Here is a 23,800-nt window from a genome sequence, read left to right as displayed (position 1 = left end):
GCAATTTGAGATGCACTGTTACCAGTGTGCTTTTTTAATTGTTAGGTTTTATTTCTGGTTGCTAGCTTTTTGTTCTCTCAGTTGGCTGTAATAACTAATCTCTTGTTTTCTCATTTCAGCTGTGAAAGAGGAGGTTGTAACTACAGACTCTGTTGACTCTGCGATTCAACAGGTGGTAGGGAGTGGAGGTCAGAGGGTCATCACCATAGTGACTGATGGTGGCGTACAGCTGGGCAACCTTCAGGCCGGCCTAAGTGCTGGTCAGCCGTTCATTGTGACCATGCAAGACGGACAGCAGGGTAGGTCTGCTCAAGCTGCAAATGAATCCTGCTCGGATTGGGTTTCACTGGCGTGGTTGGGGATTCTGAACCACTTCAGTCAGTTAAGTATGCCATTTGTAACCTTCGCATTCTGTTACTGGAGAGCACCAGATACTACCTTCCAGCAATGGGCATAAGGCTACACACTTGCATTGTTTATCCAGCTCAGTATCACAACTGTCAGCCAATGTGAATTGTTGCATTTTGGGAGGAGAAAATGTAAAGTTAATGGCAGGACCCTTAACAGTATTGGTACAGAGTGATCTTGGTTGGGGGGGGGTGGTGTGGTGTGGTCTAGGTCCATAGCTCTGGTATGATAAAGGGCCACTCCATTGTTTCACTGTTCTGTCTAAGCTGGGATACATAGAACTGCGAACCTTGCAGAGAAATGAGCACTGTCCCAGTTTGTGGGAGTAATTGAATGCTCAGCACTTTATACAAATGACCATTTTGGTTCTCCAAGCATGAGACGGTTCCCTGTTTCATCACAATCTCATGCCCTGATTCCCCGTCTGATAATTTGTGTGGTTTGTAGTTCTTCCCTGGGAGTATTAAAGTCGGTGCTCTAGGTATTGAAGAAGCCAAAATCAGGAAGGGCACCAATGTCTTGACAGGATTATCGAAATGGGGGAAGTTACATTGCAGTGAAAGGGAAAGACCCAGCAAGGATTTAATAAGGGTAAGCATTTCAGTAAGGCACAACTTAACCAGGATCCCTTGAGCACAGGGATGTGGGTGAACTGGATGATACAGGCTGGGATTAGGGTAACAGAATATGGATGCCCTCATGTTTACTGAGGGCAGAATGTGAGAGATCAGGCCAGGTCTATGTCAGCCTTAGAGATAGTAAAGAAACCGGTGGTTTCAGTAGCCACTGAGCTGAGCCTTGTAGATGGGGAGATTTAGACTGTTAAAGCATGGTCCCAATTTGTAGACAGAAGTTTTTTTTACAGAGCATTGCAAACAGGATTAAATAGGATCTTGATTAGGAGACTGTTTACAATAAAGGTATAGAGGCTGCACAAATAAGTATTAACAGGAAGAAACTTGTGCTGAGGGAGTACACATTCCCAAACAGTTTGGGTTCTAGATTAGTCGAGCTTCAACTAGCCAAGTGTTTGAAGATCCACAGGAAGGTGGTCAGTAGCTAGTACATGGAGTTGATGATGGGGACAAAAACAATGGCATTAGCTTTCCCAGTCTGCTGCATCAGCAGATAGTTGCACAGGCTGTTGACTGAAGGCTGGTGGGAGGAGTAAGGTGATGAGTGCTGGATATTATCAGTATATGAGTGAAAACAAGACTGAAGTCAGTGCATGTGGAATTACTTGAATAATGTCCTAATGACAGAGTTAAAAGTTTGCCAAATCCTTTACCTTCCTCAGTTCTGACGGTCCCCACTTCCCATGTCGAAGAAGAGACCATCATCACAGAAGAAATGGCAACAGGGAAACAGTGTCAGGAGATGGTCCTTAACCACTCAGAGCCAATGGAGAAGGTATCGTAAGGTCCTCTTGATCTGTTCTTAGAAGAAACATATTTCCCAATATGCACAACTTGAAAGATACAAATGGAACATTCTACAGGAGTGATTGGAGCTGATGCTGTGGGACTCATGAAATTAAATTAATGGTTCTCTTAGGCGGAAATTGATGATTATTATCTAAAAGTAGAGATGTGGGTTAATGAGGTTAAAAGAAATGAAAACACAGGGGATCAGTTTGCAAGTTATCAAATTCAAAACTTCAAGAGATAATGTTAAACTGCTCAGAAATTGGATGAAGTGCCTGTTTAAACACCGTTCTGCACAGAGTTACAAATAAATATTAACATAGGGTCTGAGAGTAGGTACATACCTCTTAGAGGCCAAGGTCGGGTGCTCGCGCTGCTCAAGGGTTGAGGGTGGGTACATACCTCGTAGAAGCCGAGGGTCGGTGCTCCCACCATTCAGAGGCTAAGTGTGGGTGCTTGCACCGCCCAGGCACCAAGGGTGGGTACTTGGAAATGGAGGCAAACTCCAATTGAAGGCAAACCAGTGATTTTATATATAATAAAAATTTGAAGGGTTAAGTTGGGTAGATACATAAAACCTTAATTCTTGAATTGCATGCCTCTACTGGCAATGTTTGCGGAGAGGATTAATTAACCCTACTTTTGAGGCATTAGCTCTTTGAGGCTTCAGTGAGGAGAGGCTTGAGTGAGAGTGAAAAGCTGAAGGGTCTCGGCCTGAAACTTCGACTGTACTCTTTTCCATAGATGCTGCCTGGCCTGCTGAGTTCCTCCAGCATTTTGTGTGTGTTAGCTGGAGGTAGTGTTTTTTTCCCCACAGTTTGTTTGTTGTATTTTTCCTTCTTTATATTTGCTCAGTTAGAACAGTAGGAATGCTCGGCAGGATAGTTGAATGCTCCTCTTGCTGATTGCGAGAAGATAGGGAGACCTCCAGTGACCTGATGACTACCCCTACGAGAAGTATATCTAGCTGTAAGTTCCAACACTCTGCGTTAAGGAGTTGGAGCTGGAACTGGTTGAACTCTGGATCATTTGGGAGGCTGAGGGGTGTGATGGATAGACATACAGAGAGGTAGTTACACCCAAGGTGCAGGACGCTGGAAGCTGGGTGACAGGAAGAGGAAAGGGGTTAAACAGCCAGTACAGAGTACCCCTGTGGTCATCCTGTTCAACAGCTTTGGATACTGTTGGTGATGACCTAGCAGAGGAAAGTTACAGAAGTCGGGTCTCTGACACTGATTCTTGCTCTATGACTCAGAAGGGAAGGGGGAGAAGAAGATGGGGGATTCGTTAGTTGGGTCAATAATCAAAAGAATGAGCATGGTGCAACTAATGTCCTGACTTGCATATATGTCAATGCAAGAACAATGCAGCAAATGCAGATGGATCAACACATGGAATTATGATGTTGCAGCCATTAATGAGACTTTGTTGCTGGAAGGGCAGGACTGGCAGCTCAATATTCCAGGGCTCTGGTCTTTTAGACATGACAGAGTAGGTAGGATTAAAGGAGGAGGGGAGTCATTACCAGTCAGGGAAAATGTTACAGCGGTGCTCAATAAGGGCAGACTGGAGAACTCATCTAGTGAGGCTTTATGGGTGATAAATAATAAATGTATGACCACATTAATGAGGCTATATTACATACCATCCAACAGTCTGTGGGATTTAGAGGAATGAATTTGTTGAGAGATCACAGATTGTTGCAAGAAACATAAGGTTGTTATAGTAGGTGATTTTTAACTTTCCACATATTGACTGGGACTCCTATACTGTAAAAGGACTAGATAGGATAGAGTTTGTCAAATATGTTCAGGACAGCTTCCTTCATCACTATTTGGAAGTCCCAGTGACAGAGAGTGCAATACTTGAACTGCTATTAAGGAATGAGACAGGGCAGGTGACAGAAGTTTGTGTAGGGAAACACTTGGCATCTAGTGATCGCAATGCCATTAGTTTCAAAATAAGTATGGAAAAAGATAGATATGGTCCATGGGATGAGATTCTAAATTGGAGAAAGGTCAATTTTGATGGTATCAGAAAGGATCTGACAAATGTGAATTGAGCCAGGCTGGTTTCTGGCAAAGGTGTACTTGTTACATGGGAGGCCTTCAAAAATGAAATTTTGAGAGTACGAAGCTTGTCTGTGCCTATCTGAATAAAAGGCCAGGATAACAGGTTTGGGCAGCCTTGGATTTTTAAGAGGTATCGAGACTGGTTAAGGAAAAAGAGGTGTATAGCAGGTATAGGCAGGAACAAATGAGATACTTATGGAATACAAGAAATGTAAAAGAACACTTGAGAAAGAAATCAGAAGGGCTAAAAGAAGGCATGAGATTGCCCTAGCAGACAAGGTGAAGGAGACTCAGAATGAGATTCATTATCACTGGCATGTGTTGTGAAGTTTGTTAACTTAGCAGCAACAGTTCAATGTAATACATAATATAAAAGAAAATAAATAAATCGATCACTTACAGTATACTTATATTAGATACATTAAAAATCATGCAAGAACAAATAATATTAAAAAAGTTGAAGTAGTGTTCACAGGTTCAATGTCCATTTAGGAATTGGATGGCAGAGGGGAAGAAGCTGTTCATGAATTGCTGAGTGTGTGCCTTAAGGCTTCTGTATCTCCTACCTGATGGTAACAATGAGAAAAGGGCATGTCCTGGGTGCTGGAGGTCCTTAATAATGGACGCTGCCTTTCTGAGACACCACTCCTTGAAGATGTCGTGGGTACTTTGTAAGCTAGTACCCAAGATGGAGCTGGCTAAATTTACAACTTCCGCAGCTTCTTTCGGTCCTGTGCAATTAAAGTTAAAGTCTGTCCCGAGCCTTGTGGCCCGTCAGGCCAGTGCTTATGCCGGATTCTGTAGCGTGAAGTGACTGAGAGTACAAGACCCCCACCCCCACCCCCCCCGCCCCGGATAGGACGCCAGTCTATCGCGAGGTAACCCTCAGCATTTGCCGGTACCCATTTCCAGCTGGGTGGACTGGAGCAGTGTGTGGTTAAGTGCCTTGCTGAAAGACACAACACATTGCCTTGGTCCTGTGCAGTAGCCCCCACCATACCAGACAGTAATGCAGCCTGTCAGAATACTGTCCACAGTACTTCTATAGAAGTTTTTGTGTGTTTTTTGTTTTTTGACATACCAAATCTCTACGAACTCCTAATGAAGTATAGTCGCTGTCTTACCTTCATTATAGCTGCATCGATATGTTCGGACTAGGTTAGGTCCTCAGAGATCTTGACACCCAGGAACTTGAAACTGCTCACTCTGTCCACTTCTGCTTCCTCTAAGAGGATTGGTATGTGTTCCTTTGTCTCAACCTTCCTGAAGTCTACAGTCAGCTCTTTCGTCTTACTGGCGTCAAGTGCAAGGTTGTTGCTGGGCCACCACTCCACTAGTTGGTATATTAAATTAGATTAGATTAGATTCATCTTTATTGTCATTGTGCCGAGTACAGATATAAAGCCAATGAAATGCATTTAGTATCTGACCAAAAATGTAAAGAATAGTGTTATTTACAAAATAACTGCGAATTTAAAAAAAAGTGCTACAGCACACAAATATAAAAATACTGAGACAGTACAATACAGATGTAATACTGCTTAGCGCTGTGATGAGAGGTTCAGCAGTGTCACAGCCTCAGGGAAGAAGCTCTTCTTGTGCTGGTGCGGGAGCGGAGGCTCCTGTAGCGCCTACCGGATGGGAGGAGAGTAAAAAGTCTCGCTCCTGTACGCCCTCTCATCTTCATCTGAGATTCTACCAACAATGGTTGTATCATCAGCAAACTTATAGATGGTATTTGAGCTATGCCTAGCCACACAGTCATGGGTATAGAGAGATTAGAGCCGTAGGCTAAGCACACACCCCTGAGGTGCACCAGTGTTGATCGTCAACGAGGACAGATATTATCACCAATCAACACAGATTGTGGTCTCTTCTGGTTAGGAAATCATGGATCCAATTGCAGAGGGAGGCACAGAGGCCCAGGTTCTGTAATTTATCAGTCAGAGTTGTGGGAATGATGGTGTTAAATGCTGAACTATAGTGGATAAACAGCATCCTGACATAGGTGTTTATATTGTCCAGGTGGTCTAAGGCTGTTTAAAGAGCCATTGAGATTGTGTCTGCCGTTGACCTAATATGGCGATAGGCAAATTGCAATGGGTCCAGGTCCTGCTGAGGCAGGAGTTCAGTCTAGTCATGATCACCCTCTCAAAGCATTTCATCACTGTCGATGTGAGTGCTACCGGGCGATAGTCATTAAGGCAGCTCACATTATTCTCCTTAGGCACTGGTGTAATTGTTGCCTTTTTGAAGCAAGTGGGAACTTCCGCCTGTAGCAGTGAGAGGTTGAAAATGTGCTTGAATACTCCCACCAGCTGGTTGGCAAGTTTTCAGAGCCTTACAAGGTATTCTGTTGGGGCCTTGCGCTTTGTAAGGGTTCCCCCTCTTTAAAGACAGCCTAACATCGGCTTCCGAGACAGAGATCACAGGGCCACCGGGTGGACCACGGATCTTCACGGCTGTAGTTTTATTCTCCCTTTCAAAGTGGGCATAGAAGGCGTTGAGTTCATCTACTGGAGAAGTGTCACTGCCATTCATGCTATTGAGTTTCGCTTTGTAGGAAGTAATATCTTACAAACCCTGCCAGAGTTGACGTACATCCAATATCACCTTCAACATAGTTGGAAATTGTCTCTTCTCCTTGCAATATTCCTCGCAAGTCATACCTGGTTTCTGGTACAGACCTGGGTTGCCAGCCTTGAATGCCACAGACCTAGCCCTCAGCAGACGATGTACCTCCTGGTTCATCCATGGCTTTTTGTTTGGGAATGTACAGCAAGTCCTTGTAGGCACGCACTCATCCGCACAGGTTTTAATGAAGTCGGTAACAATGGCAGCATACTCATCCAGATTCAAAGATGAATCTCTTGATATGGTCCAGTCCACCGATTCAAAGCAGTCCTGTAGGCGCTCCTGTGTTTGCCTTGTCCATACCTTCTTGGTCATCACTACTGGTGCTGCAGTCTTCAGTGTCTGCCTCTACTCAGGGAGTAGAAGTACAGCCAGGTGATCAGACTTCACGAAGTGAGGGCGTGGAATAGCATGGTAGGCATTCTTGATGGTGGTGTAACAATGGTCCAGTGTGTTTCCTCTGGTATTGCAAGTGATCTATTGATGGTAATTGTTCAGTGATTTTTTTTCCAAACTGACCTTTTCAAAACGATGGGGAAGGCATCAGGGCGCGCTGCTTCATGCATGTTATTCCCATTGCTCAGATCACCTAAAGCCTGATTAACATTGAGGTGGAATGTATACCGCTACCAGATGATCACGGAAATTTCCTGTGGTCGGTAAAATGGGCAGCACTTAACTGCGAGATATTCTAAGGGACTGTACAGGCATGTTAAGATCAAAAGGATTGCATGGGACAAAATCGTTCCCTCTGGAAGATCAGATTGGTAATCCATGCATGGAGCCAAAAGAGATGGGGAGGATCTTAAATTAATTTTTTGCATCTGTATTTACTCAGGAGATGGACGCAGAGTCTATAGAAGGGAGACAAAGCAACATCAACTTCTTGGACCCTATACAGATTAGAGAAGGAACGTTTGCTGTCTTAAGGCAAATTAGGGTTGATAAATCTCTGTGGCCTGGCAAGGAGTTCTCTCGCACCCTGTGGGAGGCAAATGCAGAAATTGAAAAGATATTTAAATCATCCTTAGCTACAGATGAGGTACCGGAGAATTGGAGGATAGTTGATTAGGGATAGTCAGTGTGTGTAGTAGGTTGTGTTTTACCAATCTTGTAGAGTTTTTCGAGGAAGCTACCAGGAAAGTTAATGAAGGCAAGGCAGTGGATGTCTACGTGGACTTTAGCAAGGCAATTGATAAAGTCCTGCTTTGGAGGTTAGTCAGGAAGGTTCAGTTGTTTGGCATTCAAGATAAGGTAGTAGATTGGAATAGACATTGGCTTTGTGGGAGAAGCCAGAGAGTGGTAGTAGATGGTTCTCTTTCTGATTGGAGGCCTGTGACTAGTGATATGCTGCAGAGGTCGGAGCTGGGTCCGTTGCGGTTTGTCATTTGGGATCTGGGCCAGCTGGAAAAGTGGGCTTAAAAAAATTGCAGATGAAATTTAATGCAAACAAGTGTGAGGTGTTGCACTTTGGGAGGACCAACTATAGCAGGTCTTTGGTTGGGCACTGTGGAATGCGGTAGGATAGAGGGATCTGTAAATACAGATCCATAATTCATTGAAAGTGGCGTCACAGGTAGATGGGGCCTATTGCTCTTCATTTAGGAAAATGGGCAAAAAAAGTGGCGGATAGAATATAATGTAGGGAAGCATATGGTCATGTTCTTTGGTAGAAGAAACGAAAGGGTTGACTATATTCTAAATGGAGAGAAAATACAAAATCTGAGGCGCAAAGGGACTTGGGAGTCCTGAGAGGATTCCCTAAAGATAAACTTGCAGGTTAAGTTGGTGGTAAGGAAAGCAAATGTAATGTTAGCATTCGTTTCAAGAGTACTAGAATATAAAAGTAAGGGTGTGATGCTGAGGGTTTAGTCGATCTGAAGGGCCTGTTTCTGTGCTGAACTTTTCTATGACTCTGACTCTAGTTGTAAGCTACCATCTTGTGTCTGGTTTCTTGTTGCAGGATGCGAACGACTCTATGGAGAGGGAGCTCCTTCAGAAACAGCTCCATGAAGCAAACAGGAAGGCCCAGGAGTATCGACAGCAGCTGCTGAAGAAAGAGCAGGAAGCAGAAGAATACCGCATGAGACTGGAAGCCATTGCCCGGCTGCACACCACAGCTGAAGAAATCACCGTGGTGGAGGAGGTTACAGATGATGGCACTGTCTCAGTCATCAACATGGCGACAGAGGTGGAGGGTCCTGAGACCACAGTGGAAACAATGGAGCAGCCCCTGGACATGGCAACAGAAACAGTGACTTCATAAAAACATCCTTGCCTCCTCCTCATTTTCTGACAGCCTCTTTCTGGTGTGCACGTGCACACATGCACACTCTAAGACGGTCATAGACACCTGAGCAAAGCAAAAACAGCTTAGGGTCAGGCTGTTGCTCACTGCCACGCCACAGAAATTGCATAGAGACTCCTTTAGGAGATCTATACCAGGAAACCTCTGAACACTAGCAGGTACAATTCTGCCATAAATGGTTTGGGATAGGAAACCTAATCCACATTTCCTGATTATACAGAGAACAATCCCATTGCTGGGATGCAGGTGTGGAAGGGAAGCCTATAAACACTGTGACTGATGATTTATGATTTATCTTTTTTTGGTTGAAGGGAAGGCCAATGGAATATTGCTGATCCCACCCACCACCAGTGTACCCAAGCTCCTGCTCACTAAGAACAGGCTTCTCTTGGCGTTGGTTGTTTGAGATTTTGTTATCTTTAAGTACTTCAAACCAAAAAAAGCTGAAATTTCTTGCCTCAATTATGGAGAAAAGTGAGTGGATAATTTTAAATTATTTTTAAATACAGAATCTTCCACTGTACAGTATGCAATCATTCAGGGGGAAGATATTTGGGGGTTGGGGAGATTGGGAAAAGAGTTCAGTGTTAGTCTTTTTTTTTAAAGCAAATGTTTTTGGAATGATATTTGGTATTTTCAAGCTTTTGATATCCTCAGAGATGAATGTGTTCTAAACATACTTACCCCCAGAATGTGGGTAGGAACCAAGCTTTTTACTTTCTGTCAGCATTTCTGGAAAAGTTTATAAAGCCCCTTTGACCTGTATTTTATAGGTGTTTCTGACACTGCTGAGAAATGTCTTGAAAGGACACCAATTGCAGTGATTACTTTTTTATGGAGGCAAAGGTTTGACTGGTAATCTATAGAGCTGGTTGCTGCCTGTCTCTTTGAGCACAGTATTTCTCATCTATACAAACACACAAGGAACAGTTGGTCCTTTGTAGGTAACTGTAAAGTGGAGGAGATACAGGGCAAGGTTGATGTAACTGTCTTGTCTTCAATTTTGTTCATTTCACTTTTTCTGATGCTTGTTTTCAAGCTTAACCTGGGAGGGACCCATTCTTTTGCTAGAAAGGTGAATGGTTTATGATTCTATAATTAAACTTAGTGATAACTTTACAAATGTCAACTATGTTTAGAAAATTCACTTTTTCTAACTACTTTATCCATTCAGATCTGCTTTCATCCACACACTGTTGAACTTGAAGATTTCTCTTTTAAAAAGTGGGAAATACTTTAAATGCTTTTATTCTTTGCCATTACTCTGTGATCCAGCATTTGTTGAATCACAAAAGATGGTTATTGTAGAAGGCAATGCCAATTGGCTTTGCTAGCTGGTGTACCTTGTCTCCAAATATCCCAGCTGATCATGTTTACATGAGCAAGGCCAGTGAATCTGAAGGCTGCTTCAAGAATCTGAAGTTGGGATTCACTTTATCATATCTTCTGCGTGTTCATTTCATTTGCAAAAATGTTCCCTCACCTCCAGGCTAGCTTCACTTCTAATGTTGTAGATTACAAATTTCTCAGTGATTCGAAGGTCAACTGTGTGGAGTGAGAGTTACGAGATCCCTATAGTCCCACAGAAGAGACTGCAGTGGAGCAATCTACAATGTTTGTGCACAAGAGGTGCAGTAAAGTGGGTGATTTTCCCTTAAAGAGGAGGATCTATTGAGAGGAATTCCCACTTCACTACCTTCTGCAGCCACACTAATGCCCCCTGCCCCCATCCCAAGATGTACTTTTAACTGGTGGTCATCTGTAAAATGAACCACAGTGACACATTTGCTGACAGAGTGGAATATTTATACAACTATCAAGGCTTTCCAAAAGCACTTCCTATACAAAGGCTAAATAACAACTGCACTTGAGATCTAGTAACTTTTTAATGAATTATTTTTTAACTAAACCTTCTCTGTTCAGGACATTGTCTCTACAACCATGGTCTTGCTTCCGTTCTTCTATCCCTTTCTTTATCATTTGAAAAGAACAGTATTTTTTAAATTATTTTTGTTGTCATCTAAGGTGCCTGATTTAGTTATTTTGAAACTGAATATTCAGATTGCCTGGTAGTTGGTATTAATGCACCATTTAAAATGGTGTCTTTTTTTTTAAATCAAATGTACATTTAGTGTCATATTCAGCCTGTGGTACTGGGCAAGATCGCTGACTTTTTTTTGTCAAGTGAGGAATTGTTGTTGGAGGCACAGGGGGCTGTTTCAATCGGCCGCTGGGATTTGACAGCATTATTGCTCAGGCTGGCTGCCTGTACATGTAACAAGTGAATGTCAATTTACCAGTGTCGCAGCCCACGGAGAAACATCCCTAGTTAGACAAACCAAGAATGAAGGTGGCCACAGTGTAAATATCTTTGTAAAAAGGCTGCATTCTTCATTAATTAGTCAGAAGCAACACTATCCGTTCCAGGTTCTTTGGATCAAAACTTTATTGAGGTTTCATTGGCATCCACTCGCTTAATTTGGGCAGCTCTGGCCCGCCCATTACTGTCCCCATTCTCTCCCCCCCCTCCCCCCGTAATAACTGGAGTTCTTCCTTATTAATGTGTGATTATGCTTCTACTTTCACTCATTAATTGATTATTGCTTTGAGTGTTGTGTGAAATAAATTTCATTTGCCTGTTGGTTTTTAAGTGGTACCTCTGAGGGGGAAGATATATTGACTGGATCCGAACTATTTTCCTCTCCATTTGTAATATTTCTGGGGTGGCCAGGAATCCTCTGAGCTCTTGAATTTTTGATTCCAGAAAGTTGGTTTGGCCAACAATGGTGAGGTTCGGTGAGGATTGTCTTCTTCCCCAACTTGCAATGGACCTGGTTATGATGAGAGAATGGAACCTACAGATCAGAATGCAGTACCATGCTAGAGCTAGGTCACTGTTCAAATGGAATGATGGGAGCAAGGAATGATACAGGTACTGTAGAATAGATAGGGAGCAGCTGGTGTTGGGCTGTCTGTATCTCCTTTGTGTTTACTGTGTTTATCTCCCAATTGAGGGTGCTATTGGACTAATGCAAGAAACAAATTACAGTACATGCAGCTAGATTTGTGATGTGTACTGATGCTGTTATTGTAATACTGTCAGCACGAGGAGACGGACCCCATTTTCTCTGCTCTCTCCCATTTGTTTTCCTATTTTGCCAGCAATGAACCTCCTAGCCAGGTGAATCTAAATGTCACAGCTTGAAGCTTTCCTTCTCCTTTAGGATACCTTTCCTACCTCAAAAGTTTTTGTGGCTACATCTTCAGCTAACTCTCCAGGTGAGAATAGAATCCACTCCTTGTTTTCCTAATGTTAGCAGCCAGTCTGGGAGCCCTTTCCTATTCTGGTTGAATGTTTCCTGTGTCCATACAGCATCAAAACATTAATTGCACTGGTCCAGGTGAAATATTGTTGAAAACCCAAGGAAGATAATTGGCAACTTAGCACAGTACTCTGTGCATGTTCGTCACACAGTGGGGTTAGGGTGTCAGTCTAGAAATTATTGTTAAGTTATGGTTATCCTGACAATATGAAAGGGGATGGTCACTCAGTTGAAGGTGGTGACAAGGGATCTGGAGAATGGTGAAGTACGATGTGACTGTATTACTCAGCACTGATGAAACCTGCATCATCTGGGGAGAATAGTTTCATGTTCCCCGAGCTCAGGAACTCCAACCCAACTTTTGTGATTTCTACTTTCATTTGTAAAAATGTCTCTCTTATCTGAGACCCATAGCCTGTCAGATTTAAAATCCTGTGGTACTTTGTGCTGCAAATTGTCTTCCTGCTTCAGTACTTCAGTGACACATGTCCTAGCCCTGAAATTGACTGATACTTAGAAGTTCTCTTCCCTGCCCCTCGTTTCCCCGCACCCCCCCAAACCAGTCACTTTCAGTGGTTATCCAGCCAGTCATCAGGGACAAGCCTGGAAAATTCTCCCCTCCTGCTTTCCGGCTATTCACCTGAAACTAGCAGTCTGAGGGGTTGGAGGATGGAACAAAATAAGCATTAGGTAATTACGCCAAAGCTGGGGTGGAGCTTGGCCAAGACAAGTTCATTCTGTACCACTTGAGAGCTTCAGCTGCTCACTGGATAATTGAACTGTAACCTGCCATGGTCAGGTGTTCTGAATGCAGCAGAGGTTGTCTCTGTCTGTGGCTCAACAGAGAGTGAAACATGGGTCCAGAAATGAGACTTCAGTCATGTTAAAGTTGTCTGCATGGCCATCAGGCTTGATTAGATAATGAACAAGCTGCATAACTAACTTGCCATGTGCAAAGAGAAATTCCTGCCTAATCAGGATTAGTGGGAAAGCAGCCAACCTTCAGTCATAAAACAGGGTGGATGTGTGGGGCTCAGTTGTTGGGGTTAAGGAAAATATGTACGTTGTTGACAATACAAAACTCCATTATGTCAGACTGCTGCCAGTCTGAAACACCTATACTTGGTGTTTGTTGCTTGTTCTGTACGGAATGGGCTTCTGGAAACTAAGGTTTTTAAAAATGGAGAATCCATAATCTTTCCAGTTCAGGCTTGTGGAAGGGTAGGGTTTAGGTGGGTGGGAGAATAAGTAACTAACAATCCTCTACAAACATCACGTTTGTATTGTTTCTGTGGAAGGGAAGGTGATGACCTTCAGCAAGAACAGTGTTGCTATTTTGCACCATTTCCTTTGTGCTCATTCCACTATGAAAGTGGATGTTATCAGTGTCCAAATATCCTGGGGTTGTCTGCACCACCTCTATAACACATCAGTTACCTTCCTCATACTACTGCATCTTGTGTTTTGTAAATATCTTACTGTTGTGTTCAATAACCTGTGAGGTTTACTGGCTGGACTGCTTACTTTTAAATGTGGCAGATGAGTGTCTGAGATCCAGGGGGGGGCAAATAGATTCTCTCAGCGGCTCCCCTGTTCCTTGTGTTACCGTTGCATTTCCAGCTGCCAGTGTTCATTATACAGCTGTGGTCTTGTCCACTCTGTGTGTCTGGCTATTTTAATCCTGCTTGGCCAGCCAGCATTGCTCAGGAAAGGCATTTATATCCATATTTGTTTTCCTACGATTTTATCCAGATTCTGCATTTACCAATTCAAAAGCTTGCAGTTCTTAGTGACCCTTTAAAATTATCAGTGGCCCAAAAAGGGAATGAATTCTCATTGCCTGTGGCTGTGAGGAAGCCTTGAATCATACCTGGTGCGCCTTTAGTACAATGTACTGTTACAGAGTTTCAGTATCTTATGTACAGAATTCCTTTACAACTAGCTTTGTTTTTAGAAAATGATACAGATTGTTAAATAAATCTTGTATATACATTTTTGTACCATTATTAAGGGCATACCTTTCCTAATAAAATACAAAAAATAACTTTTACTGCATGTGCGTGCATTCTTTTTGTTGTATATTTGATCATAATGTTCTTGGATAACTCTTTCCCCCTGGTATTGACAACAACAAAGAAGCATTCCTCCTATTCAGATCATCGATCTTCCTGGGGCTACCCACTAAATCAGAATCAATGTTTTGCAGGAGTAGTTTGCTGCAATACATAGTATATTACTATAACATACAATAAGATTATATTAAAATAAATACTGAAAAAAGAGGTGAAAACAGCTAAGTAGTGTTTGTGGGATCATGGACTTGAGAAATCTCGTGGCAGAGGGGAAGAAGCTGATCCTAAAATGTTGAGTGTGTGTCTTCAGGTTACTGTACCTCCTCTCTAATGGTAGTAATGAGAAGAGGTCATGTCCTGGATGGATGAGAGTCCTTCATGATGGATGCCACCTTCTTGAAACATTGCCCATTGAAGATGTCCTTGATCATGGGGAGGGTTGTGCCAGTGATGGAGCTGGCTAAGTTTACAACCTTCTACAGCTTTTCCCAATCCTTTGCATTGCCGTCTCCTTTCCAGACACTGATGCAACCCGTTAGAATGCTTTGTAGAAATTTGCTGGTCTTTGCTGACATACCAAATCTCCTCACTCCTGATGAAGTATAGACACCAGCATGTCTTCTTTGTAATTGCATCAATATATTGGGTCCGAGATAGATCTTTAGAGATGCTGACAACTAGAACTGAATACAATATTCTAAGTGTGGTCTAACCAGGATTTTATGGAGCTGCAACATTACCTCACAGCTCTTGATCTCAATCCCCTGACTAATCAAGGCCAACACAGCATATGTCAGTGTAAATAGAACCTGATGGGAGTTATATCCAGGCTTCTGAACAGTAGCAAGGATGTGGGCTACGAACTACAATGGGAGATAGAAAAGACCTGCCAAAAGGGCAATGTTATGATAATCATGGGGGATTTCAACTTGCAGGTAGATTGGGGAAAATCAGGTTTGTCCTGGATCCCAAGGGAGAGAATTCATAGAACATCTATGAGATGGCTTTTTAGAGCTGTTTGTGGTTGAGCCCACTGGGGAAAGGCTATTCTGGATTGGGTGTTGTGTAATAAACTGAATTTGATCAGGAAGTTTAAGGTAAAGGAACTCTTGGGATGCAGGATTAATAATATAACAGAATTCACACTACAATTTGAGAGGGAGAAGCTAAAGTCAGAGGTATTGGTATTGCAATGGAGTAAAGGGAATTGTAGAGGCGTGACAGAGGAGCGGTCAAAATTGATTGGAAGAGAAGACTAGCAGGAAGAACAGTAGAACAGCAGTTGTTGAAGTTTCTACAGGCAATTTGGAAGTGCCAAATAGATATATCTAAAAGAAAATGTATTCTAAAGGCAGGATGATGCAACCATGGCAGGGAAGTCAAAAACAACATTAAAGTAAAAGAGAGGGCAGAATAGAGCAGAAATTAGTGGGAAGTTAGAGGACTTGGGAAGTTTTTAAAACCAACAACAGGCAACTAAAAAGTCACAAGGAGGGAAAGGGTGAAAAATGAAGGTAAGCTAGCCAACAATATCAAAGAGGAACCAAGTGCTTTTCAGATATATAAAGAGTAAAAGAGAAGCAAGAGTGGATATTGGACCACTGGAAAATGATGTTGTAGAGGTAGTAATGGGTGACAAGGAAATTACAGGTGAACTGAATAGATACCTTGTATACGTCTTCACTGTGGAAGACAGCAATATGCTGGAGGTTTGAAAGTGTTGAAGGGCAGAAGTAAGTGCAATTGAAGAAGGTGTTTGTGAAACTAAAAGGTATAAACACAGGTATATCACCTGTACACCCAAGGGCTCTGAAAGAAGTGGCTGGAGAGATTGTGGAACCATTTGTAATGATCTTTTAAGAATCACTAGATTCTGGCATGGTTTCGGGGGACTGAAAAATTGCAAATGTCACTCCACTCTTTAAGGAGGGAGGAAAGCAGAAGAAATTATAGGCCAGTTAGCCTGACCTCAGTGGTTGAGAAAATATTGGAATCAATTGTTAAGGATGTGGTCTTAGGGCACATGATAAAAAAGGCCAAAGTCAGCATGCTTAAAGGAAAATCTTGCCTGACAAATCTTGCAATTCTTTGAGGAAATTACATGCAGGATAGACAAAGGTGGATGTTGTGTGCTTAGATGTTCAGAAGGCCTTGTATAAGGTGCCGCACATAAGGCTGCTTAACAAGTTACGAGCTCATGGTATTTTAAGGAAGGTACTAGCATAGAGAGAGCATTGGCTGATTAGCAGGAGGCAAAGAGTGGGAATAAAGGGAGCATTTTCTGGTTGGCTGCCAATGACAAGTGGTGTTCTGAATGGGTCAGTGTTTTGCTTGCTTGTTTTTACTCTTGGTTTTGATGGAATTGATGGTTTTGTGACCAGGTTTCCGGATGATACAAAGATAGGTGGAGAAGCAGGTAGTGATGAGGAAGCAGCAAGGCTGCGAAAGGACTTGCACAGATTAGGAGAATGGGTAAAGGAGTGGCAGATGAAGCATAGCATAGGAAAGTGTATGGTTATGCACTTCGGTAAAAGGCACAAAAGCGTAGACTATTTTCTAAACCGGGCAGAAAATTCAAAAAACTGAGGTGCAGAGGTACTTGGGAGTCTTTGCACAGGATTCCCTAAAGGTTAACTTGCATGTTGAATCGGTGGTGAGAAAGGCAAATGTAATGTTAGCATTCCCTTCGAGAGGACTAGAATATAAAAACAAGGATGTAATGCTAAGGCTTTGTAAAGCACTGGGAAAGGCTCGCTTGGAGGATTGTGAGCAGTTTTGGGTGCATTATCTCAGAAAGAATGTGCTGACATTGGAGAAGGTTCAAAGGGTGTTCACGAGAATGATTCCAGGAATGAAAGGCATTTGATAGCTCTGGGCTTGCACTCGATGGAATTTAGAAGAATGGGGAAGAAGCTCATTGAAATCTGTCGAATAATGAAAGGTCTAGGTAGGGTAAATGAGAGGATGTTTCCAATAGTAGGAGAGTCTAGGACCAGAGGGCACAGCCTCAGAGTAGAAAGACATCCATTTAGAGCGGAGATCGGGAGTCATTTCTTTAGCCAGAAGGTGATGAATCTGTGGAATTCATTTCCACAGATGGCTGTGGAGGTCGGGTCATTGGGAGTGTTTAAGGTAAAAGTTGATAGTTTCTTCATTAGTCAGGGTGTGAAAGGTTATGGGGAGAAGGCAGGAGAATGGAATTGAGAGGAAAAATGAATCGGCCATAATGAAATGGTGAAGCAGACTTAATGGGTCAAACTGCCTAATTCTGCTCCTATCTCTCATGGTGTTATGGCCTTCTTAACAAACAATTAACTTGCATTCCAACTTTGAGAGGTCTATGGATATGAGCCCCAGGATTCCTCTAACCCTTCACACTTTTAAGAATCCTGCCATTAACCCTATAAGCTGCCTTCAAATTCAACCTTCCAAAGAGAACCAGCTCACTTTTCCTGGTTGAATTTCACCTGCCACTTCTCAGCCCAACTTTGCATCCTGTCAAGGTCCTGTTCTAACCTATGCTAACCCTCCGCACTATCCACAACTTCACCAACATCTGCCTCACAGGTTCACCTGCAAACTTACCCTCTACTTGCTCATCCAAGTCATTTATAAAAATCACAAAGAGTAGAGGATCCTAGAGCACCTTCGGTCACTGAGCTCCAGGCAGAATCCTCTCTGTCTACTACTGTAGGTTTCCACAAACAAAATGAAGTGAGGCGTTTATTGTTTATTGAACCCCAAAACCTACACAAAAGTGTCCAAAAACTTCTTACATAATAATGTCATCACATCAGACCGGCCTCTTAAAGCAGAACCCCAACTCGATGTTGGTGGTTGTGAATTATGTATATTTCAACCAATTATGTTACCCTACACAGCACCACTCCACTTGCCCCCCACCCCAGTCACTGAAACCGGCACTGTGAGTCTGTCTGGAGCTCAGACAAGCCACCCAGCTCTTGTCCTGTGTTCCATGCAGAGGGCTCTGGCTTGTCTGGAGGAGCATTGACACGTTCATGGTCATGTTGTGATGCCAGGGACATGGTAGCGCAATACTCCAAATCTTGGGGGGCTGGTTTAAGGTGACCTACTGAAACACGTTCAGGTTTACCCTCTTACCTGTGATAAAAGTCTTTTCGCATCATTCCATAGTGCAGAACGGGCCGTCATAAAGAGCCCTAAGGGGATGTGCACATTGGCAGACAAAAACAAATGAGGCAGAACGTAGGCCAACAGGAACCCCAGAGCGTGCACGCTGTGATAGGAGGTAGGAATAGGTGAAAAGGAATTGAGTTTACCGAGGAGGGTGGAACGCTCTGGAGAGGCCGACCAGGTGGTCTTGGTGTCAGGAACGAAATCACCCGGTACTCATGACGACTGCCCGTATACCAACCAAGCCAAGGATGTCTGCAGGTCCTTCTTTGGAGCAATTCTGAGCCCCAGCAGGGCCCAGGAGAGCCGAATATGCCAGCACTCATCGGTCAGGGAAGCTCTCAGAGCAGCCTTTAAAGGGCGGTGAAACTGCTGTCATAGGTTATTGGACTGCGGGTGATACGCCGTGATGTGATGTAGCCTAACACTGAGGTTCCAGGACATCGCAGCCCAGAGGTCTAAACTGAACTGGGATCACGGTCAGAGGAAATATCAGATGGGTTGCCAAACCAAGCAACCGAGGTGCTGATGAACACCCGAGCCACATCTGCGGCCATCGTCAATGCTAGGGGAACAACCTCTAGCCACCTGGAGGTACTGTCCACCATGGTGAGAAGGTGCGTGAAACCACAGGAGGGGTTGAGGACAACAAGGTCCACTTTGACATGGTTCAAACCATCGTTCAGGGACCTCAAAAGGAGCCAATGGTGCCTAAACCTGATGGTTAGTTTTTGCCCACTGGCTCACACAAGCTGCAGTCCAATCGTGCATATCCTTTCTGAGGCCATGCCAAACAAACTTTACTCCAACCAGCTTCTGTGAGGCCCTCCAGCCTGGATGTGAGAGGCCACGTATGGAGTTGAAAACTGCCCGCCTCCAGTTTGCGGGCACGATGGGCGAGGGCGATCAGTTGAGACATCGCGCAGGAGGTAAACCCCAGCTTCCCTGAACTTCATGTAAGCCAACCGGAGGCTCGTGACTGCTGTTCAGTAAGCCTGGTCCTCTGGGTCAGTTCCTCGGTCGGCTGCCATGCCAGCATAGTCAGCTCCAACATGTGTGGCCTGAACGGCTGGCTGTTCAGGGCAATCAGCCACAGCATTAATTTGTTCCTCAATACGTTGTATATCAGTTGTGAACTCTGATATATAGGCCATTTGGCATTGCTGCCATGCAGACCAAGGGCCTGATATTTTGGCCATCGTGTGCACGAGCGGTTTGTGGTTAACGAACATGGTGAAATGGCGACGTTCTAGAAGACGACGAAACTGCTGTACTTCCTTTCGGGGGCAGAGGTGCTGACTGAAGAAGGTGAGCGGCTGCCGTACGACTCCGGCCAGCTGTTCACACACAGCGCCCACAGCATAACCGGACGCATCAGTTGTAATGGTTATGGGTGTGCTGAAGAACGGGTGCAGCAGTAGGGTCCATAAGACATAGGAGCAGAATTAAGCCATTCAGTCCATCAAGTCTGCTCCGCCATTCCATCATGGCTGATCCTGGATCTCACTCAACTCCATACACCGCCTTCTCGCCATATCTTTTGATGCCCTGATCGATCAGGAAACTATCAACTTTCACTTTAAATATACCCACATATTTGACCTCCACTGCAGTCTGTGGCAGAGCATTCCACAAATTCACTACTCTTTGGCTAAAAAAAAAGCCTCCTTACCTCTGTTCTAAAGGGTGGCCCCTCAATTTTGAGGCTGTGTCCTCTAATTCTGGATACCCCCACCATAGGAACCATCCTCTCCACATCCACCCTATCTAGTCCATTCAACATCTGGATCTGGTAGTTTTCAATGAGATCACCCCTCATTCTTCTAAATTCCAGTGAGTACGGGCCCAAAGCTGCTGAATGATCCACATGTTAACCCCTTCATTCCCGAACCATCCTCGTGAACCTACTAAGGACTCTCTCCAATGACAACACATCCTTTCTGAGATACGTGTCTCAAAACTGTTGATAATACTCCAAATATGGCCTGAGTAGAGTCTTGTAAAGGTTCAGCATTATTTCCATCCAGCAGTTTTCTATAACCCTTGAAATAAATGCCGAAATCGCCTTTGTCTTCTTTACCTCAGACTCAACCTGTAAGTTAACCTTCTGGGCGTCTTGCACAAGGAGCCCTAGGTCCCTTTACACCTCTGATATCTGAATTTCCCCCCCCCCCATTGTTACTTAACAGATTATTCAGGCAAGATTTCCCTTTACAGAAACCATGCTGACTTTGACTTATTTAATCATTAGTCTCCGAGTACCCCGAAACCTTATCCTTAATAACAGACTCCAACACTTCCCAACCACTGAGGTTAGGCTAACTGGCCTATAATTTCCTTCCTTTTGCCTTACTCCCTTCTTAAAGAGTGGAGTGATATTTACAATTTTCCAGTCCTCCGGGACCATGCCAGAATCATGTGATTCTTGAAAGATCATGACCAATGTATCCGTTATCTCCTCAGCAACCTCTCTCAGGACTCTGGAATGTAGTCCATCTGGTCCAGGTGATGATTCAATCTCAAGACTTTTGAGTTTGCCTAGCAGTTTCTCCTTTGTAATAGCAATGGCACCCACTCCTCGTTCCTGACACTCGTGGACCTCTGGCACACTGCTAGTGTCCTCCACAGTGAAGACAGGGGCAAAATTCATCTGCCATTTCTTTGTCCCCCATTACTACCTCATCAGCATCATTTTCCAGTCATCCAATATCAACTCTTGATATAACTGGGAAAATGTTTAGTATCCTGCTTTATATTATTGGCTAGTTTGTCCTTATATTTCATCTTTTCCCTTCTTATAGCTTTTTAAGTTGCCTTTTGTTGGATTTTAAAAGCTTCCCAATCATCCAACTTCCCACTCACTTTTGCTACCTTACATGCGCTTTCCTTGGCTTTTATACAGTCAGTTCTTAACTTCCTTTGTCAGCCACGGTTGCCTACCCCTGCCATTTGAAAACAACTTCTGTGGGACATATTTATTTTGTGCCTTATGAACTATTCTCAGAAACTTCAGCCATCTCTGCTCTGCCATCATCCCCACCAGTATCCTCCTCCAATCAATCTGGGCAAGCTCCTCCCTCATGATCTGTAATTCCCTGTATTCCCCTTCGATACTGATACATGTGACTTATGCTTTTCCTTCTCAAATTGCCATATGAATTCAATCATATTATGATCACTATCTCCTGAGGGTTAACACAGGAGATAACACAACACCCAACCTGAGATATCCTTTCCCTGAGTAGGCTCAAACATAAACTGCTCCAAAAAGCCATCTTGTAGGCACTTAACAAATTCCTTCTTGTGTGATCCAACACCAACCTGATGTTCCCAATCCCCTTGCATATTGAAGTCCCCCATAATGTCCCAGATGTGACATTACCATTATTACATACCTTTTCCATTTCCCTTTGCAATCTCAACCCCACATCTTGGCTACTATTTGGAGGTCTATATTTGATTCCCATAATAGTATTTTAACTGTTGCAGTTTCTTAACTCCACTCACAAAGATTCAATGTTCTCTGACCCTATGTCACTTCTTTCTAATGATGTAGTTCCATCTCTTACCAAGAGAGCCACACCACCGCCTATGCCTTCCTGCCTGTCCTTTCGATACAAAGAATATCCTTTGATGTTAAACTCCCAACTACGGCCTTCTTTCAGCCACGACTCAGTGATGCCCACAACATCATACCAGCCAATCTCTAACTGCACCACAAGCTCATCCACCTTATTCTGAATGCCACGTGCATACAGCACCTTCAGCCCTAAATTCTTCACCTTTTTGAATTTTACCTCTGTGGTACAATTTAACTCTTTGCTCTGTCTGCATTTGTACCCAGTCATAGGCTTGTCCTTCCTTACATTCATGTTACACGCATCATTTACTTGTAAACTACTGCCTCATCCTCAGTGAAGATCTTGATTTGCAGTGTTGCCTTTAAGTGCACTACACAGGAGAAGCATAGGCTCAGCAGCTCGCAGAATGAAAGGGTGATGGACATTCACCATGCCTAAAAACTCCTGTAGTTTTTTAGTAGTCTGTGGTGGTGGGAAATCCATTATTGTGGCTACTTTTGATGGGAGGTAGTTTTGCACCTTCTGCAGAGATGCAACGTCCGAGAGTCAATGGTTGACAACCCAAACTGGCATTTTGCAGGGTTAATAGTCAAACCATGTTGGCTTAAGTACTCGAAAAGTGTGCAGAGATGAGATACGTGTTCAGATTTGGAAGCACTGATGACAAATATGTTATCCAGATAAATGAGAAGAAATGAAAAGAAAACCTAAGTCTTTTAATACAGAGTCCCTCAGACACTAGAAAGTCTGTGCTGCATTTTTCAGTCCAAACGATATGCGCAGAAATTCAAAAAGGCCAGGTGGGGTTATCGTACTTGTTTTGGGAATATCCTCTGAGCACACAGGCACCTGATGGTAGCCCCAAACTGGATCGCCTTTGGGAAAAATTAACTTTCCGGCTAAACATGCCAATAAGTCTTGAATGTGAGGGACTGGGTAACGATCAGGGTGGTGGCCTCGTTAAGGTGTTGGTGATCACCACAAGGCCGGCAACCACCAATGCAATTGGGGTCCATATGGAGGGGCGAAGCCCAGGGGCTACTTGGTTGGTGTACAATTCTGAGTCTTTTCAGGCTGGCAAACTCAGCCTTTGCAGTTGTCAGCCTTTCTGGGTACAGTCTACGCACGCGGGCATGGACTGGCGGGCCAGTTGTGGGAATGTGGTGCTCGACCCTGTGTTTGGAAACTGTAGCGGAGAATGTGGACTTGCTGAGCTTTGGGAATTCGCCCAGCAGTTGAATACACGCACTTGTGGTGGTGCACGCACTTGACAGATTCATTGTGTGGAACTTACTGGGGGAACAGATAACAACACAAAGTCCTTGACATCCACAAGCTGGCGGTTCTTAAGATTGTCTAAAAGTCCTTGGGCGCACAGGAAGTCTGCACCAAGCTGAGGTCTAGCCACTTTAGTCAGGACGAAGGCCCATGTATACGGTCACCCACTGAAACAGAGTGACGCCCATTGTGTCCCGTAAGTCTGGATCGTCACAACAGCCGTCATCTGAGTGGGCAGAGTCAGAGTGGTGATCCTGAGGCTTTAGCTCTGCGAGGCTTCTGCAGAGACAGGCTTCAGTCAGAGAAAGCAAAGAAAAGAAAAGCTCTGGGTAAAGTGTTTTTCTTCCCTTCTTTATATCTGCTTAGCTAGGACAGTAGAGATGCCAGGCTGGACGATTGAATGCTTCTCTTGTGTGATGTGGGATGGCAGGGAGACCTTCAGTGCCCCTGACGACTACAACTGTGAGAAGTGCATCCAGCTGCAACTTCTAACAATCCACGTTAAGGAGCTGGAGTTGGAACTGGATGAACTTTGGAGGGGGTGA

The 23,800-nt window shown here is 43.8% G+C and overlaps 1 protein-coding gene across 2 annotated transcripts in view; it reads left to right on the top strand.

Moving 5' to 3' along the window:
• Nucleotides 1-14,207, top strand: part of gabpb2b (GA binding protein transcription factor subunit beta 2b) — a 45,718-nt gene extending 31,511 nt beyond the window's left edge. For both annotated transcript variants that reach the window (XM_072238271.1, XM_072238280.1), the window contains 3 exons: nt 120-299; nt 1,706-1,818; nt 8,502-14,207. In XM_072238271.1, coding sequence (XP_072094372.1) covers nt 120-299; nt 1,706-1,818; nt 8,502-8,804 — 596 coding nt within the window. In that variant the 3' untranslated portion in view covers nt 8,805-14,207. The remainder of the gene's footprint in view (nt 1-119; nt 300-1,705; nt 1,819-8,501) is intronic.
• Nucleotides 14,208-23,800: the final 9,593 nt, after the last annotated feature.

Source organism: Mobula birostris, chromosome 2, assembly GCF_030028105.1.
Source record: "Mobula birostris isolate sMobBir1 chromosome 2, sMobBir1.hap1, whole genome shotgun sequence".
NCBI classification, from domain to species: domain Eukaryota; kingdom Metazoa; phylum Chordata; class Chondrichthyes; order Myliobatiformes; family Myliobatidae; genus Mobula; species Mobula birostris.
This window is presented reverse-complemented; position numbering and strand designations above follow the sequence as displayed.